Source organism: Myxocyprinus asiaticus, chromosome 41 (assembly GCF_019703515.2).
Source record: "Myxocyprinus asiaticus isolate MX2 ecotype Aquarium Trade chromosome 41, UBuf_Myxa_2, whole genome shotgun sequence".
In the NCBI taxonomy this organism is placed as follows: Eukaryota; Metazoa; Chordata; class Actinopteri; order Cypriniformes; family Catostomidae; genus Myxocyprinus; species Myxocyprinus asiaticus.
The window spans coordinates 16,543,043-16,560,412 of NC_059384.1; the positions used below are offsets into that span (position 1 = coordinate 16,543,043).

Here is a 17,370-nt window from a genome sequence, read left to right on the forward strand (position 1 = left end):
GGCTCAAAGGGGGCTCTCTGTAGACCCTGAAGAACTACAAAGAGGTCCCATGAGGGAACGAGGTGCGGTCTGGAGGGGTTCTGCCTCCTGGCACCTCTCAGGAACCTGATGATCAGGTCGTGCTTCCCTATGAACTTACCGTCCACTGTGTCATGGTGTGCTGCTACAGCAGCAATGTACACCTTCAAGGTGGAAGGGGACAGCCACCCTTCCAACCTCTCCTGCAGGAAGGAAAGCACCGATCTGACTGCGCATCTCTGGGGGTCTTCCTGTCGGGAAGAACACCACTTAGGGAACAGACGCCACTTAAAGGCATACAGGCGCCTCGTAGAGGGGGCCCTAGCCTGAGTGATTGTGTCTACCACCGCGGGTGGTAGACCACTTAGGTCTTCCACATCCCGTCCAGGGGCCGGACATGGAGATTCCAGAGGTCTGGTCGCGGGTGCCAGATGGTGCCCTGTCCCTGAGAAAGAAGGTCCTTCCTCAGGGGAATTCGCCGGGGGTTGGGGGGGGGTGGCTGTTGCAAGGAGCGTGAGGTCCGAGAACCACGTCCGGGTGGGCCAGTAGGGTGCTACCAGGATGACCTGCTCCTCGTCCTCCCTGACCTTGCACAGAGGCTCACTGGGGAAAATGCATATTTGCGTAGGCCAGGAGGCCAGCTGTGTGCCAACGCGTCTATGCCGAGGGGTGCCTCGGTCAGGGTGTACCAGAGCGGGCAGTGAGAGGATTCTTGGGAGGTGAACAGGTCTACCTGTGCCTGTCCGAATTGACTCCAAATCAGCTGTACCACCTAAGGGTGGAGTCTCCACTCTCCCCTGAGGGTAACCTGCTGTGACAGTGCATCCGCTGTAGTGTTGAGGTCGCCGGGGATGTGAGTGGCTCGCAGCGACTTGAAGTGCTGCTGACTCCAGAGGAGGAGACGGCGGGCGAGTTGTGACATACAACGAGAGCGCAGACTGCCTTGGCGGTTGACATATGCTACCGTTGCCGTGTTGTCTGTCCGAACTAACACGTGCTTGCCCTTGATCAATGGCTGAAACCTCCACAGGGCGAGCAGAATTGCCAACAACTCGAGGCAGTTGATGTGCCAATGCAGTCGCGGGCCCGTCCACAAGCCGGCGGCTGCGTGCCCATTTTAAGCAGCGCCCCAGCCCGTTTTGGAGGCGTCTGTCGTGACCACGATGTGCCTGGAGACCTGCTCTAGGGGAACACCTGCCCGTAGAAATGAGAGGTCTGCCCAAGGGCTGAAAAGACGGTGACAGACTGGCGTGATGACCACGCGATGTGTCCCACGGTGCCATGTCCATCTCGGGACTCGAGTCTGAAGCCAGTGCTGAAGCGGTCTCATATGCATCAACCCAAGTGGGGTGGCCACCGCTGAGGATGCCATATGCCCCAGGAGCCTCTGAAAGAGTTTCAGTGGAACCGCTGTTTTCTGTTTGAACGCCTTCAAACAGGCCAGCACCGACTGTGCGTGCTCGTTCGTGAGGCGCGCTGTCAAAGAGATTGAGTCCAACTCCAAACTGAGGAAAGAGATGCTCTGAACTGGGAGGAGCTTGCTCTTTTCCCAGTTGACCCAAAGCCCTAGTCGGCTGAGGTGTGAGAGCACCAAGTCCCTGTGTGCACACAACATGTCCCGAGAGTGAGCTAGGATTAGCCAATCGTCAAGATAGTTGAGAATGCCAATGCCCACTTCCCTTAACGGGGCAAGGGCTGCCTCTGCGACCTTCGTGAAGATGCGAGGGGACAAGGACAGGCCGAAAGGGAGGACCTTGTACTGATACGCCTGACCCTCGAATGCAAACCACAGGGAGGTAGAATCGAGATGTGGAAGTGCGCGTCCTTCAGGTCTACCGCCGCGAACCAATCTTGATGCCGGACGCTCGCCAGAATGTGTTTTTGCGTCAGCATCTTGAACGGGAGTCTGTGTAAAGCCCAGTTCAGTACTCGCAGGTCCAAGATTGGCCGCAACCCACCACCTTTTTTCGGTATGATGAAGTAGGGGCTGTAAAACCCCTTCTTCATCTCGGCCGGAGGGACAGGTTCTATCGCACCCTTCCGTAGGAGGGTAGCGATCTCCGCGCGCAAGGTAGCAGCGTTTTCGTCCGTCACCAAGGTGAAGTGGATACCGCTGAACCTGGGCGGATGCCTGGCGAACTGAATCGCGTAGCCTCCGTGTGGGTCGTGCCCAGACACGAAAGACAGCGATCATGACCGTCTGAAGTTAAGAGGTAACGACCGCAACCAGGAATAACACACAATCGGAAAGGCATCTTTAAAAAGACGCGTCTTTAAAAAGATGTTCCGTGTGTGCCTCTCTTTTTGAGAAATATACTCTTTCAGAAAATATACTCTCTTTTTTTCTGCCGAAGCGCCCAGGGGCGTTCTCTGCAATGCACGAGTGCAGAGGAGGGAGAAGCCGCTGAAATGCGCCGTCAGATCCAGCAGAGGTGAATGAACAGTCGTGAGAATTCAGCTCAATGAGCATGACCGTTCGGCTCCGAAGAGAAAATCTGAATGAGTGGTTGAGCGCTACTGTTCATGGACAAATTGCATTTGAATTCTTAATTCAGTCAAACGTGCAGCCTTGATGGATACCATACCGATGTCTCAGAGGTCAAAATCCACAGGTTCCAGAGTTTTTGAATGGTTTTCCCCTTATCATACAGTAAGTGTTACTTTTACTGTCACTGCCACATTTGAAACGTCAGTTTTTCCACATTTATGTGAAAATTACTATGAATAAAAATTAAAAAAATACATTTTCTCTGGAGTGCCAACCCCTCTACGTTCTGTGGATATTATTATTTCTGGATTGTGCATTTAAATTCACAGTCTTGCACTACTTTTTCTCTGAGTCTCAATAGGCGCAGCTGTAGATGTAATCACCCTTAGATAAAATTAACCCTTATTTTTTGTTTTTCCAGTCAAAATTTGCGCTGCAAAAAAAATTATGACAGCTGTAACTAGTCAATTCTGGCAAGTGACCATGGTATAAGCAGGATAAGCGGGTTTCACGTCGGGTGGTTCTTCGCCTCCACGTCATGCATTTAAAAGCGTTTAATGCACACCTAGCCATATATTAACCCCTACATAATTGTTAATATAAACTACAGTTTTCGTTCAAATTCATCACTTTTATATCAGTTGAGCAGCACAGGCAGTTATTCATTTATTCACTTTGGCGCCACCCTCAGGTATAAGCACTTTATGTTATTTTTTCTCTGATTCAAAGCAATGTTTACAGCACTTTCATTCAACACTGTCGTTCATTAAAATTGAATCATGCCCGCTACTACAAATGGCCAAGGTAAGCATGCTCACCAAAATGAGTAAGCCAATCAGAAGCTCCTTCCTTCAGTCACGCTATCTGATAGGCTAGATTTTAGTTTTGTGTCAAAATGTTCAAGTTCACATAACTAATGCGTTATTAAGCGCTAAAACGGATATATGCAGTGTAAGCATCGATGACCGACATGGATTTGGCAAAGTCAATTTAAGTTAAAAATCGAGAAAGAGAGGCTATCGAAACTTCAACAAGCGGGCGACTTTTACATCAAACATCTGTGACATTGATACTAGGTCATAGATACTAGGTCAATGTTTCTGGTCAGTCTGAGGCTATGAAGTGGTGATCTGGCAATGATGTCCTTCTTGTTTTATGTCTATTTTACAGTTCTAATGTTAGGGCGCAGTGTCTGTTTAAAAATTTTTTATTAAGGGATGACTGCCATGTTTATGTTACAATTGCCTTGTGCATTCAGGTTAAGATTGTTGACTTTGATTCTGAACTGAGGGAAGAGTGATGTGTGAGGCCTATAATGTTGAAGCATCTAGCAATCTTTTCTTTTTCTTTTTGTTGTATTTCAAAAAAGATCTTCTGGCACTACGGTTCATTGTATGATTTAATGGACATAAACATGCTCAGCTGAATATATGAAAATCTTTCATTTGTGTGATATGAGCAATATTACTCTCCTGAATTGAAATCAATTTAGTCATGAAGTTTGCCACAGTGACATAAATGTTTCCATTGACCGATGAGTTCTAAGGCAACAATTTATGTCTATAACATTTCCGCGACATTACACTCACCTGTATAATGTGTTTTGGGCACAGCGTTTAATAATGTGTATTAAAAATGCTTGCCCAGTCTCAAAGCCAACAGCACGTGCCTGATTTACACACATATTCCAATATGATTAACTTCCGTGGTAGCTCACCTGATAGAGTGTTAGACTTTGGACTCAGAGATAGAGCCTCAAGACTAGTCAAGCCTGCTCGAAACAAAAGTGAAAGAGAAAGTGAATCGAAAGTGCCCCAGAAAAGACACAAAATGACGTGGTTGCTTCAGTTAATGTGCTTTTAATGTCGAAATTGCTTTTAAAACAGTATCGTTAGGTTAAGGTGTTGATTTAGGGTGAGGATGTCAGTTTTGTTTATGAAGTACATCATTTTGGTTTACAAAAATGTTGCCATTGTCATGTAAATTGCATAAAAATCAGGCTGCTTTAACCATTAAGACTTCCTTGGGCAACCAGCTTCATCAGAGTGACCATGCTGTTTGACCAGCTAAAGCTCGCATGGCAATGCTAGTTCACCTGCTAGACCAGCACCAGACCAGCACTAACCAGCTTGGAAATTCATTCTGGTCTAAGATCAGCAGGAAGTTATGAGAGAACATCATAAATGCAAAGTCTACTTGCAAAGTTATGTCAAACTACTGTTTTCAACTACACTTGCATTTTACAACACTGAAATGCTCCTACTGTTGAACTCTTGAACTATTCAACTTTTAGCCCACATAGAGTGAATACAATCATTCATACTGTATGTCATAGAGCCCTTGAGTGTTCCTCACTCCAAAACACTAGCTTTAAAATTAATTATTTTTCAGTCAACCTCTTAGCCTCCTTTTCCTGCCAGTCTTTTATTCTGTGGGTGCAAACGAACTAGCCAAGCATAAAAGCTCCTCTATTTAACATTGCACATCAGTGTCAGCTTTTCTGCGCATTTGTAAACATACTAATAGTCCATCGTTGAAACAGCCAATGATATACTAAGTGAAATGGCTTGATCTTTGAGCAGAGTGTAGTTAAGTGGAGAGCACATGCCTTTTGCCATTTCATGAAAGCTTTCCAGGCGTATGTTTCCACATCAATGAAAAGCAGGAGAGGTAATTTGCCAGCTAGGTCCAGACCCACTTGGGAATATGTGGGCATGGGACTTAAAAGGAATTTTATGTTCCAATCGGTGAGTATCTGACTCTTCTGTGTTGCCATGTTAAAGGTTTTCATACTCAACCTAAGTCAAAGACTATACAAGGCATTATTTAAGACACAAAAAAGGAATAGTGCCATTGCAGAGCCAAGCTCTATGCAGGTGAGTCATTTAGAAAAACTTGTCGTGGGAGAGGCAGCAAATTATCCATTCTTACCACAAAAAAAGAGAACCTTGAGCCAGAATCATGTCTTTTCAGTCATCTGGAGGCAATAAAAGGGAATAAAAACCAATGTATTGAGTCAGGGTCAAAAACATGGTCAAATATGGTTATTTTTTTGTGCTGTAGTATTTATGTGGGTTGTTTTGAGTGTGTTTTGACCCCACTGTCTTCAAAGAGAGGGACAGCAATATTCTAATTAAAAAGCTCAGTTATAGATTTACATTACACATTGAATACAATACTGACATATGTGACAGATTCTTTTGCTTCATGCAACATAAAAAGAGTTTTTCTTTGTCTAAATAGAAATACTTCTTACTGGAAAGCATGTTGAAGGACACTCAGAAACAGATAAAACTATAATCAAAGAATTTGTTTATTTGAATGTTCAAACAAGGTTTGGCTCTGCAGTTATATTTGAATTTGTAAACATGCATTCTTTCTTTCTGCCTTTCCAGGATAGTTTCTTTAGGTCGGTGAAGATTGGCTACACCATCGGCCACAGTGCTTCCCTCATTTCACTTACTACTGCAATTGTAATTCTTTGTATATTCAGGTAAGAAATACTACATTTTTCATGCATAGTGCTAACATGTATTTGCTGGTGTAGGGGTTCAATTTTTATTCTTTTCCACAAAAAAATTGGATTTCTCTGAATGTCACTCGATGTTGACCTTATAGGGATGTTTTAAGACAAGGGTTTTAACACCTGTTGGAGAATTTTATAGGCACACCCTTTCGGTTTTCTGAGGCCTTGTCCACACTAATACATTTTTGGTTGAAAACGCATTGATATTGCTACTCTCTTCCATTTTGAAACTGCACTTTCCACCACTGAAAACTAAGACTGAGAATTTTCGTTTGTCTGTGCATGTATAACAACATTATTCTGGAGGCAGGAGGTGCCAAGCAAAATATGAAATGTCAAGCACACATTTTTGCAGTAAAAAATAAATACAGATTCATACATTAAAAGAAATTAAAATAAAATCAATATAGCCTACAAACAGGTGAAAGTCCCATAAGGAATTTTTATGATAGGACACCATTATTTAGTTAAATAATAATAATAATAATAATGTTAAATTTATATAGTGCCTTACCAGAGTTCAATAACACTTAACATTTTCAAATTTGGAACAAGAAAAAAAAAAGACAAGAGTTTCAGTTTCTTCGTTTTACATAAGGAGGACTATTCCGAATAGATGAATACTCTATGGAATATTTAAACCTTTTTTTCTGAATAAAGTCTTAACCAGTTAATCACCTTAATTGCTGATGTGAATATATATGTGGTCAACTTTAAGAGACGGAAATATGAGCTCCGACGTGAAATCATCACTTCAGGTCAGGAATTTAACATCGCACTCAGGTTTAGGCTGTAAATAAATACATGAGAATCACGTGTGAATCGTGTGATACATTAACATAGACATTTCAAGAAGTGGAATGTGTATATGATGTTGTATCTTAACTAATGTTACACTTGATAGGCTCCAGACGTGCACAATTTACAAAGACCGCAAACGGAGCCGAGACCACACCCATCCGATCTGAAATAAAAATAAATAAAAATAAGGTTTACACTTTAGAAATATTGGCTGCACAGATTCATAAATTTGTTGTAATTTTGGATATGTTATTATCCATGTGCTTTTTGGATAATCAGTCAAACAAATATTTTTTATATTATTCAGATGAAACCATTATTCTTTTTGAAGACATTATCCATGCCTTTCCGAATAAGGTATTCGGTTTCGGGCACATCCCTAGTTATTTTTATTCGTCATCAGTTACTGTTGCATTATTTCTGCATTAAAAAGTGCTTGTTCTCTCTCACGCATGCACACACACACACACACACACACACACACACAGTACAGAATGTGAAGTAATTCTAATTCATGCTCTCAAAATGGATTTCTTTTGTGTTTTTTGTCTGTGAAAAGGTTGACTACCTGTGTCTGTTCCACCGCTATCAGAAAGAGTAGATTGTACTAAAATTACCTCTGGAATTATTGAACAACACCTTTTTAAAATGTAAAATTCTATATAATATAGTCACCAAAAAGCCTATATTCATGACTTCATTATGAATTACATGCTAACAGATTCCTCCTTCAGAAATCAATCAAGTATGCTCATGGTTATAATAGGGATAGTGGTTGGTTTGTTGGTCTGTTTGGTTTGGAGTGCATTCTCATCATAAGCAAATCACCCCAGATGGGGGAAAGGACGGCTAGCAAACTACTCGTCGAGGTGGTCTCGGACCAATTGTTTTGGTGTGGTTCCAAGTGCAATTGCCGTATATACCTAACGACCCAAACAAAGGAAGAAAACGCATCAGGTTCCAAAAACAAACGCTCCATACGAGCCAGGTGTGAAAAGTCCCTGACTCCTTTAAAGGGTGCTTAGTGGTTTTCCAGAGGAACCATTTCAATAAAATGCCTCTGGTTACACATGTAACCTCGGTTACCTGGTGGGAGGGAACGAGACATTGTGTTAAACGCTTTTGGGGAATTCCTTCTCCAATGACCTAGTTGAAGCCCTTGTATATTAACACCAATCTTATGATTGGCAATGGTGTTTGAGCCCTGCCCCTTTAGGCACGCAGTTGGCCTATATAAGTAGTGCGCAAACACCATTTCTGTGGAATTTTCTGACTGAAGGACAAGAACGCATCATTCGTACCTTGAAACTCTGAAGTAGTAGTGCAGCCAGGTTTTGCAATGCCTCATTCCCTTCATCTCAGAGAACCGAGGTTGCATGTGTAACTGGAGACGTTCCCTATCGATTCAGTTCACTTGACATTGCGGTAAACGCTTTTGGGGAACCATCACGCCACACTACATGACATCATGGTCGACTCAAGATGGCGCCAAGTATGGCTGCTGTGTTGCAAGCTCTGACACAACATTGTAGTTTTTTGTTTGTTTTGTTTACAATTATTATGTTTTTTGTCTTGGATGTTGTCTGCCTTATTGTCTATGACAGACAAACACTTTTGGACATTGGTTTTGCAATTACACACTGTAAACCGGACTTCAAATTCCTCAATGCCAACCCGCTGTTTACAAACACGGCAGCGGAGCCCTTTGTCTGGGCAGCCCGGCCACGGAAACGCAGAAGGAAAAGGGAAATAGAGCCGGCGTTCTCATCAGAGTAAGACGTCACACAAATCGACCCCGCTAACCAGTATTCTACTGGCAAATGTTCAGTCTCTGGACAACAAGCTCTGCGAGCTGAGAGCGCGGATCTCTTTCCAACGAGAGACTAGGGACTGCTGCATTATCTGCCTTACAGAAACTTGGATGTCTGCGGAAATTCCAGACCCAGCCATCGAACCTGCGGGTTTCTCCGTGCACTGAGCGGACAGAGCGAAAGACCTCTCAGGTAAAATCAGAGGTGGTGGTGTATGTTTTCATACAAATCAACAAATCCTGGTGTGATCAGAGGAACGTACTTTCTGTCAAGTCTTTCTGCTCTCCTGATCTGGAATTTCTCATGCTTCTGTGTCAACCACTCTGGCTACCAAGGGAATTCACAGCAGTCATTATCAATGCTGTGTACATCCCGCCACAAGCCAACACAGACCGGGCACTCAAGGAACTGTATGGGATTATAAGCAAGCAGGAAACTGTGCACCCTGAGGCCACGTTCATTGTGACTGGGGACTTTAACAAAGCCAATTTTAAATCAGTTGCACCAAAATACCACCAACATATCAGTTTCAACACATGAGGGGACCGGGTTTTGGACCATTGCTACTCTCCCTTCCAGGATGGCTACAAATCCCTTCCCCACCCACCATTTGGCAAATCGGACCACTCTTCCGTTCTGCTTCTGCCCGCTTACAGGCAGAAACTAAAACAGGAAGCACCCGCCCTCAGAACGATCCAGTGCTGGTCAGACCAATCAGATTCTACACTACAAAACTGTTTTGATCACGCGAACTGGGTGATGTTCCGGTCCGCCTCTAATGACGACATTGAGGTTTACGCTGATAACATCACGTGTTTCATCAGAAAGTGCGTAGAGGATGTTGTTCCGACCAAAACAATACAGATCTAACCGAACCAGAAACCTTGGATTAATAGCGATGTTTGCGTGGCACTTAATGCACGGACATCCGCTTTTAATTCCAGGAATGCGGAGGAGCATAAACAAGCCAGTTATGCCCTCCGAAAAACTATCAGAGCAGCAAAACACCAGTACAGGAACAAGATTGAAGGACAGTTTAACACCACCAACTCTAGAAGCATGTGGCAGGGAATTAACATCATCACGGACTTTAAAGGGTATAAAAACTCTGCCGTGAACACAGCTGCCTCTCTCCCGGATGAGCTAAATACATTTTATGCTCGTTTCGAGGGAAATAACACCGCCCTCGTGGAGAGAGCTCTCACAGCTGAAGCTACAGAGGTTAGTTCACTCTCCGTCTCTGTAGCGGATGTATCCCAATCCTTCCGACGGGTGAATATCCGTAAAGCCACGGGTCCAGACGGCATTCCGGGCCGTGTCATCAGAGCGTGCGTGAACCAACTGGCTGGTGTTTTTACGGACATTTTCAACCTTTCCCTCTCCTTGTCTGTGGTCCCCACATGCTTCAAAATGTCCACCATTGTGCCTGTACCAAAGCAATCCAAAATCACTTGCTTAAATGACTGGCATCCTGTTGCTCTGACCCCCATCATCAGCAAATGCTTTGAGAGACTAATTAGAGATTACATCTGCTCTGTGCTGCCTCCCTCACTGGACCCATTACAGTTTGCTTACCAAAACAACCGCTCCACTGATGATGCCATTGCATCTACACTACACACTGCTCTCTCCCACCTGGAAAAAAGGAACACTTATGTGAGAATGCTGTTTGTAGACTACAGCTCAGCATTTAACAAGCTTGATGTGAAACTCCGGGCTCTGGGCTTAAACAGCTTGCTGTGCAGCTGGATCCTGGACTTCCTCTCAAGCAGACGCCAGATGGTTAGAATGGGCAGTAACATCTCCTCACCACTGACCCTCAACACTGGAGCCCCACAGGGCTGTGTTCTCAGCCCACTCCTGTATTCCCTGTACACACATGACTGTGTGGCAACATGCAGCTCCAATGCCATCATTAAGTTTGCTGATGATACGACGGTGGTAGGTCTGATCACTGACAATGATGAAACAGCCTACACTCTGACACACTGGTGTCAGGAGCACAACCTCTCCCTCAACGTCAGCAAGACAAAGGAGCTTGTGGTGCACTTCAGGAGAAGAGAAAGAGAACACAGCCCCATCACCATCAATGGAGCACCAGTGGAGAGAGTCAGCAGCTTCAAGTTCCTCGGTGTCCACATCACTGAGGAACTCACATGGTCTGTCCACACTGAGGCCGTTGTGAAGAAGGCTCATCAGTGCCTCTTCTTCCTGAGACTACTATATATACTATTTTTTATTGTATAATGTGTATTCTATATTGTGTGTATTGTATACTGTACATTGTATGTTATTATTTGTATATGGTTGTGTGACAATAAAAGTGATTTGATTTGATTTGATTTGATCACGCCGCACTACATGACGTCATACCCTCAGAGATACACCAGGTTATAAACACTTACAAATACTCACAAATACATAAACAAGAATATGTATATGAGGTCACAGGCCTGCCGGGCGGTGACTTATTACAACATATTTCAAGTGTATAGAATAATGAACAACCGCACATGGTGACAACCAGACGGGAAGTTAATCTTATGCTGAGGATATATATGAGTCATATAATACACACAGTATAAATGTAACCCCTTCATAACCAGAGGTAGGGAGGGAGATTTATTCTTATTGGAAGTGCTTGTGACTTCTAGTGGGAGTAAATTCAATAACAGCATACACAGGTGGTTGTATTAAAATTACAACAGGTAGCCCGCCCGTAATAAGGCGCTCGGGCTCACCCGCTGGTGTTGGAATAGCAAGTTTTCTAGACAGAGAGGACTCGTAAAGTGATTGACGCCACATCTATGTTATAAAACCTCACGAACGTGTTCTGCGAAACCATCCTGCTGCAAGGCATATATCCTGTAGGGATACACCATTTGTCCATGTCCATGAAGGTGCCATGCCTCTAGTTGAATGCGCTTTCACACCAATAGGACATTTCACACCCTGTGATTCATAAGTGAGGGTGATCGCATCAGTGATCCAGTGAGAGAGCCTTTGCTTGGAGATGGACATGCCTTTTGTGTGTGTCTTCCATAACAAACAAAGAGCTAATCCAACAGTCTAAACTGGCGGGTGCGCTCCACATACATGTGTAATGCCTGCACAGTGCATAACAAACAAATGTATCCACTGCCCCTCATCTGAATTAAATCATGGCGGAAAGAAGGCTGTAGCTTGCAGAATGACATTCACCCCAGCGGGGCACGGCATTTATGTAAGCTACCACTGTCATGTTGTCCGATCAAACCAGAATGTGGTGATTCGCTACCTTGGAATGCAAAGCCTTCAAGGCTAAGAGACAGCTAGTATTTCCAGACGACTGAAGTGCCAGGTGCCAAAGGCTGGTCACCCGCCACACAGTGTACCTCAGCCTGCACTGAACGCATCAGTGATTACCACCATTTGCCAGAAGACCTGACCCAGCATGCTGTTAAAAATTTGGAGCTGTCCAAGGTGCTAGAGCAGCCAGAGAGCAGCAAGTTATGCCAATGCGCATGCGCCCCTGGCATCAGGTGTGCCGCCAGTGTTGGAGAGGTCTCATGTAAAAGTCCTAACAATGCGATGGCGGATGCTTTTCACCCAGTTTGACATTGCTATTTGTACAGCCTGGGCCTTGGAGTAGTAAATTCCTGTGCTCGCACAACAGAGCGTCTGATCAGATTAATAATAGCCCATCATACAGGTAGTTCAAAATGCACACGCTGCTCTGCTTTAACAGAGCGAGCGCTGAATCGATACACTTCAAGAGTGTGGAGAGCCAAGGAAAGGACTCATTAATAATCAATTAATAAGCTGTTCCCTTGAATTTGAATCTCAAAACAGCATGAGACGAGCTGCAACTACACCTAAAAATGCACATGCGTCCTTTAGATCTATGAGAATGTTTGTGTGTCTCTTGAAGGCATCACGAGCGCTTTTCTCTTTTTTGTAAGAATCATTCTTTATTTTACACATCACACGGAAACAACATATCGTGTAACATCCCGGCAGACTCTGGGAGTAAACAGCGTGTGATGTGTGTGCATCTCATACAGCGAATGCTTTCTCTTATATGTGAGAACATTATGTGAACACCACAAACAGAAACATATTTGTGTATCATCCCTGTGAACTCTGGCGGGGGATGAGCAGCGTGTGAATGTGTGTGTGCGTCTCTTGCAACATGCACTTTCTCTTTTGTGTGAGAACATTGGTTGTGCGAACACAACACACAGAAACACATTTGTGTATCGTCTCAGCGACCTATGGCAGGGAATGAGCAGCATATGAATGTGTGCATCTCAATATGTGCGAGTAGCACATTTCTGATTTTTATGAAAACATAGTATATGTGAGCACAATAACACAGAAACAGCCTGCGTGAAGCCTCCCGGCAAACACAAGCGTGGTGGGGAAGTGAACAGCGTGTAAATGTACTTGTGTGTCAAGTATGTGCAGCGCGAGCAGACACAACAAGCAATTTCTCTATTGTGTGAGAAGATTGTTTATGTGAAAATCATCAAGAAATAACACACAGTGTTCGTGGGGGGGTCAGGGTGGTTTGAGAGTTTGGTAGGGGGAGGGGATATAGTGGGGGTTTAATGTTAAAAGTTTTTGATTCATTATATAGATGTTGTTGTATTTCTTGTGTTAATTTATGAATCAATAAAAAAATTTAATAACAAAAAAAAGAAATAACACACAGTGGTGGCTCAGCGGTTAAGGCTCTGGGTTACTGAAGGTCAGGGGTTCAAGCCCCAGTACTGCCAAGATGCCACTGTTGGGCCCTTGAGCAAGGCCCTTGACCCTATCTGCTCCAGGGGCGCCGTATCATGGCTGACCCTGCACTCTGACACCAGCTTAGCTGGGATATGTGAAAAAAAGAATTTCACTGTATATGTGCAAATGTATAATGTGTGATAAATAAAGAAAATTATAATTATTATTATACATGCAATCTCCCAGCGAGCTCCGGCGAAGAGGGGAAGTGAACAGCATGTAAATGCGTGCATGTGGAGCAAATGCAGTGCGAGCAGACGTAACCAGTGCTTTGTCTATTGTGTGAGAAAATCATCACACAGAACCAACACACATGCAATCTCCCAGCAAACTCCGGCGAGGAGGAGAAGTGAATAGCATGTAAATGCGTGCGTGTGGAGCAAGTGCAGCATGAGCAGACGCAACCAGTGCTTTGTATATTGTGTGAGAAAATCATCACAAAGAAACAACACACATGCAATCTCCCAGTGAACTCCGGCGAGGAGGGGAAGTGAACAGCATGTAAATGCATGCATGTGGAGCAAGTGCAGCATGAGCAGACACAACCAGTGCTTTTGTATATTGTGTGAGATTATCATCACACAGAAACAACACACATGCAATCTCCCAGCAAACTCCGGCGAGGAGGGGAAGTGAACAGCGTGTAAATGTGTGTGCGTGTCGTGCACATGCAGCGCGCGCAGATGCAACCAGCGCTTTCTCTATTGTGTAATAACATTGTTTATGTGAACAAAACACACAGAAACACATTTGTCTATCATCCCGGCATACCCAGCGAGGATGAGCAGTGTATGAATGTGGCGTCTCGCAGCGAGCGCATTTCTGTTTCTTGTGAGAACATTCTCTATTTGAACACAACACAGAAACTATTCAATGGCTCAGCTGTCTTTGGCGGAGCTGGAGCAGTGGGGGCGGGGTTCTCCGCTGGGTGCTGATCTGAAATAGAGCAGTGAGTCATCAGACTGAGTCACCGGTGACTTTTTGTGACCCACAGTGCCATCTTGAGGCAACCACGAAATTTTATGTCACATCCATGACTTTCATGGCATGGCACGTATCAGCTTGAGTCGATGGCTGGTTTTGAACCGCGGTCCTCTGACTCTAAGTCCAACACTTAGAGAGAGTTAACATACAAGCCGGATCTCCAGAAAGAATGGCGCCGCCCTTTGAGATGCAGTCTTTTGATGGTGGCCAGACTACAGGACCACTCATCCAGACGAGATCTTCTGGCTCGACTGGAGGGGACCACTGTAAACCGAGCTCCTCAACCACCAGCAAGGGTACGTGAATCAGCTCTTATAAGTGGCATGCGCATGCTCCTCACCCTCACTGGTGGAAAGGACGGCGACATCCTCCATGGAACACGCGCTCATATTTGATGCTGCAAGGGACATGACGTCATCCCCATCCCCGTCAGAACTGCCAATGCGATAAGGCTGTGCGCTCCGATAGAGGGCTGAAGCTCATCATGTGTATACTCTACTGGCGTGGACACTACATCGGAAGATCAAGCGGATTGCGGGGCTTGCGCTGCCACGGAATCTTCCTCGAATTCATCCAACTCAACCTCACGGCCACGCCGTGCCTCCCTTTTTGAACCCTTGGGATCTAACACAGGGGAGGCGGGTGGGAGGACACGGGAAGCAGGAACATCCAATGAGGGCGATCCTTGAGCAGAACATCCGGAGACTCATGCCCTTGCATTGAGGGCAGTCTGTCTCTATGAGAGCCGCTTCAGCATGGGTGCGCCCCAGGCAGCAAATGCAGCTCTCATGTTCATCTGACGGCATGCGGAACACTTGCGGAACGACATCTTTAAAAAGACACATTGCACGCAAGCGGCTCTTTATCGAGTGTTTTATGTCACATGGATGGAATATAACGGGCGGAATATCATAGGCGGAGAGACTCTTCACCGGAACACCAGAGGGGTTGGGTGAATCTTTCGCTGCAGGCACTGAGAGACAGGCGATGAATGTCCTGATGCATCTGCAGGGAAGTCCCGTCCGCTGGAGAATGTCCGTTGATGGTGAAGAGAGGGCTGTTAAAGACGAGATGATCATCGTAGTCAAGATGAGACAATGTCGGTCTTGAAGGAAGAAAATTCTGAAGAAATGGTGTTCGCGCACCTGTTTATATAGGCCAACTGCATGCCTAAAGGGGCGGGGCTCACCATTACCAATCATAAATTAGCATTATTATACAAGGGCTTCAGCTAGGTGGTCGGAGAAGGTATTCCCCAAAAGCGTTTACCACAATGTCGAATGAACTGAATCGATAGGGAACTAGTTTTAAAGCCTTATCCAATCTAGTCATCATAAGGAACAATAAGATTGCCTCCCAGCCTACATACCAACTCTTTTCAATAAATTCACAGTGAAATAATTACATCCATTTGTTTATACAAAAATCTACATATAAATGATTTTTTGAGTGGCTGCTTGTGGCATAGAGCTTTATTTAACTTTTGACCTAGCAGAGCCAAAAAGGCAGCACTGGGTTCCCTCAGGAACTTCCATTTAGCAGTGAGCTAAAACAAAGCTGATTTAAAATATTGCCGCAAGTACTATTTACGGGACAAAGTACACCAATGGCACATTGTACAGATGAGCAGATTTTTTTGCTCATAGAACCCCCAGTGTTGAATTTATAAAAAGGATTTCACTCTTGGACCAGCGTAGCTCAGCAAGTACTGACGCTGACTACCACTCCTGGAGTCACGAGTTCGAATCCAGGGCATGCTGAGTGACTCTAGCCAAGTCTCCTAAGCAACCAAATTGGCCCGGTTGCTAGGGAGGGTAGAGTAACATGGGGTAACCTCCTCGTGGTTGCTATAATGTGTGGTTCTCACACTCGGTGGGGCGTGTGGATGCCGCAGAGAATAGCGTGAAGCCTCCACATGCATTATGTCTCGGCGGTATCACGCTCAACAAGCCACGTGATAAGATGCACGGTTTGACTTGTTCTCTGCCACCTGGATTGAGGTGAATAACCGCGCCACCACGAGGACCTTCTAAGTAGTGGGAAATGGGCATTCCAAATTCTGAGAAAAGGGGATAAAAAAAATACAAAATAAAAAAAAAGAATCCTAATGATGCTCTTTTGCATACAAAAGCACTTCATATTGACCACTGCTGTCAAGGTCCAAAGAGGGGAAAAAAATCATCATGAAAATACCATAAAAGTAGTCCATACAACACTAAGCTTTTCTGTGGCCCCAGAATGCTTGGAATAAAGTGCACAAGTCATATGGACTACTGTTGTGATGTCTTTATACTGAACCTTTAATAACGATTTATAGTATTTGTCCTTTATGAAGCTTGACAGCTCCTGCTCACTATAAACTCTTATTCTATGGAATAAAGCTGCTTAAAATATCTTTCCCTATCTGTCACTCACTCGACGTTGTGTCGATGTAGTGACACTAGGGGTCACTCTTGGGAGCCCTAAAAACCTCTGCTTTTTGAAAAAAGGCCAGTGGGAATTGCCAAGTGGAATTTTCATGCCACTCCCCCGGACATACGGGTATAAAAGGAGCTGGCATGCAATCACTCATTCAGAATTTCTCTTCGGAGCTGAGCGATTGCATTCAGTGCACTGAATTCAATTCACCTCAAACTGCTGTATTTTATGGCGCATTTCAGCGGCTTCTCCCCCTCTGCACCCATGGAGTGCAGAGAATGCCCCTGGGCGCTTCGGCAGAGCAAAACAAAAGAGTAAATTCTAAAAAGAGTATATTTTCTATCCTAAGAGCGGGACACACGGAACGTCTTTTTAAAGATGCCTTTCCGTTTGTGTGTTATTCCTGATTGCGGTCGTTATCTCTCCGCTTCTGACGGCCACGATCGCTGCCTTACGTGGCGACATCATTTGTGGATGGGTCTTGTCCTTGTTACGAGAACATGACCATGGAAATGTTGCGGTCGTGGCTTGCCTTCGTAAGAAAGCAAGCCGCCCGA

The 17,370-nt window shown here is 44.7% G+C and overlaps 1 protein-coding gene across 2 annotated transcripts in view; it reads left to right on the forward strand.

The window, feature by feature from the left end:
- Positions 1 to 17,370, forward strand: part of LOC127432002 (vasoactive intestinal polypeptide receptor) — a 118,085-nt gene that overhangs the window by 42,371 nt on the left and 58,344 nt on the right. For both annotated transcript variants that reach the window (XM_051682721.1, XM_051682720.1), the window contains one exon: positions 5,902 to 5,999. In XM_051682721.1, coding sequence (XP_051538681.1) covers positions 5,902 to 5,999 — 98 coding nt within the window. The remainder of the gene's footprint in view (positions 1 to 5,901; positions 6,000 to 17,370) is intronic.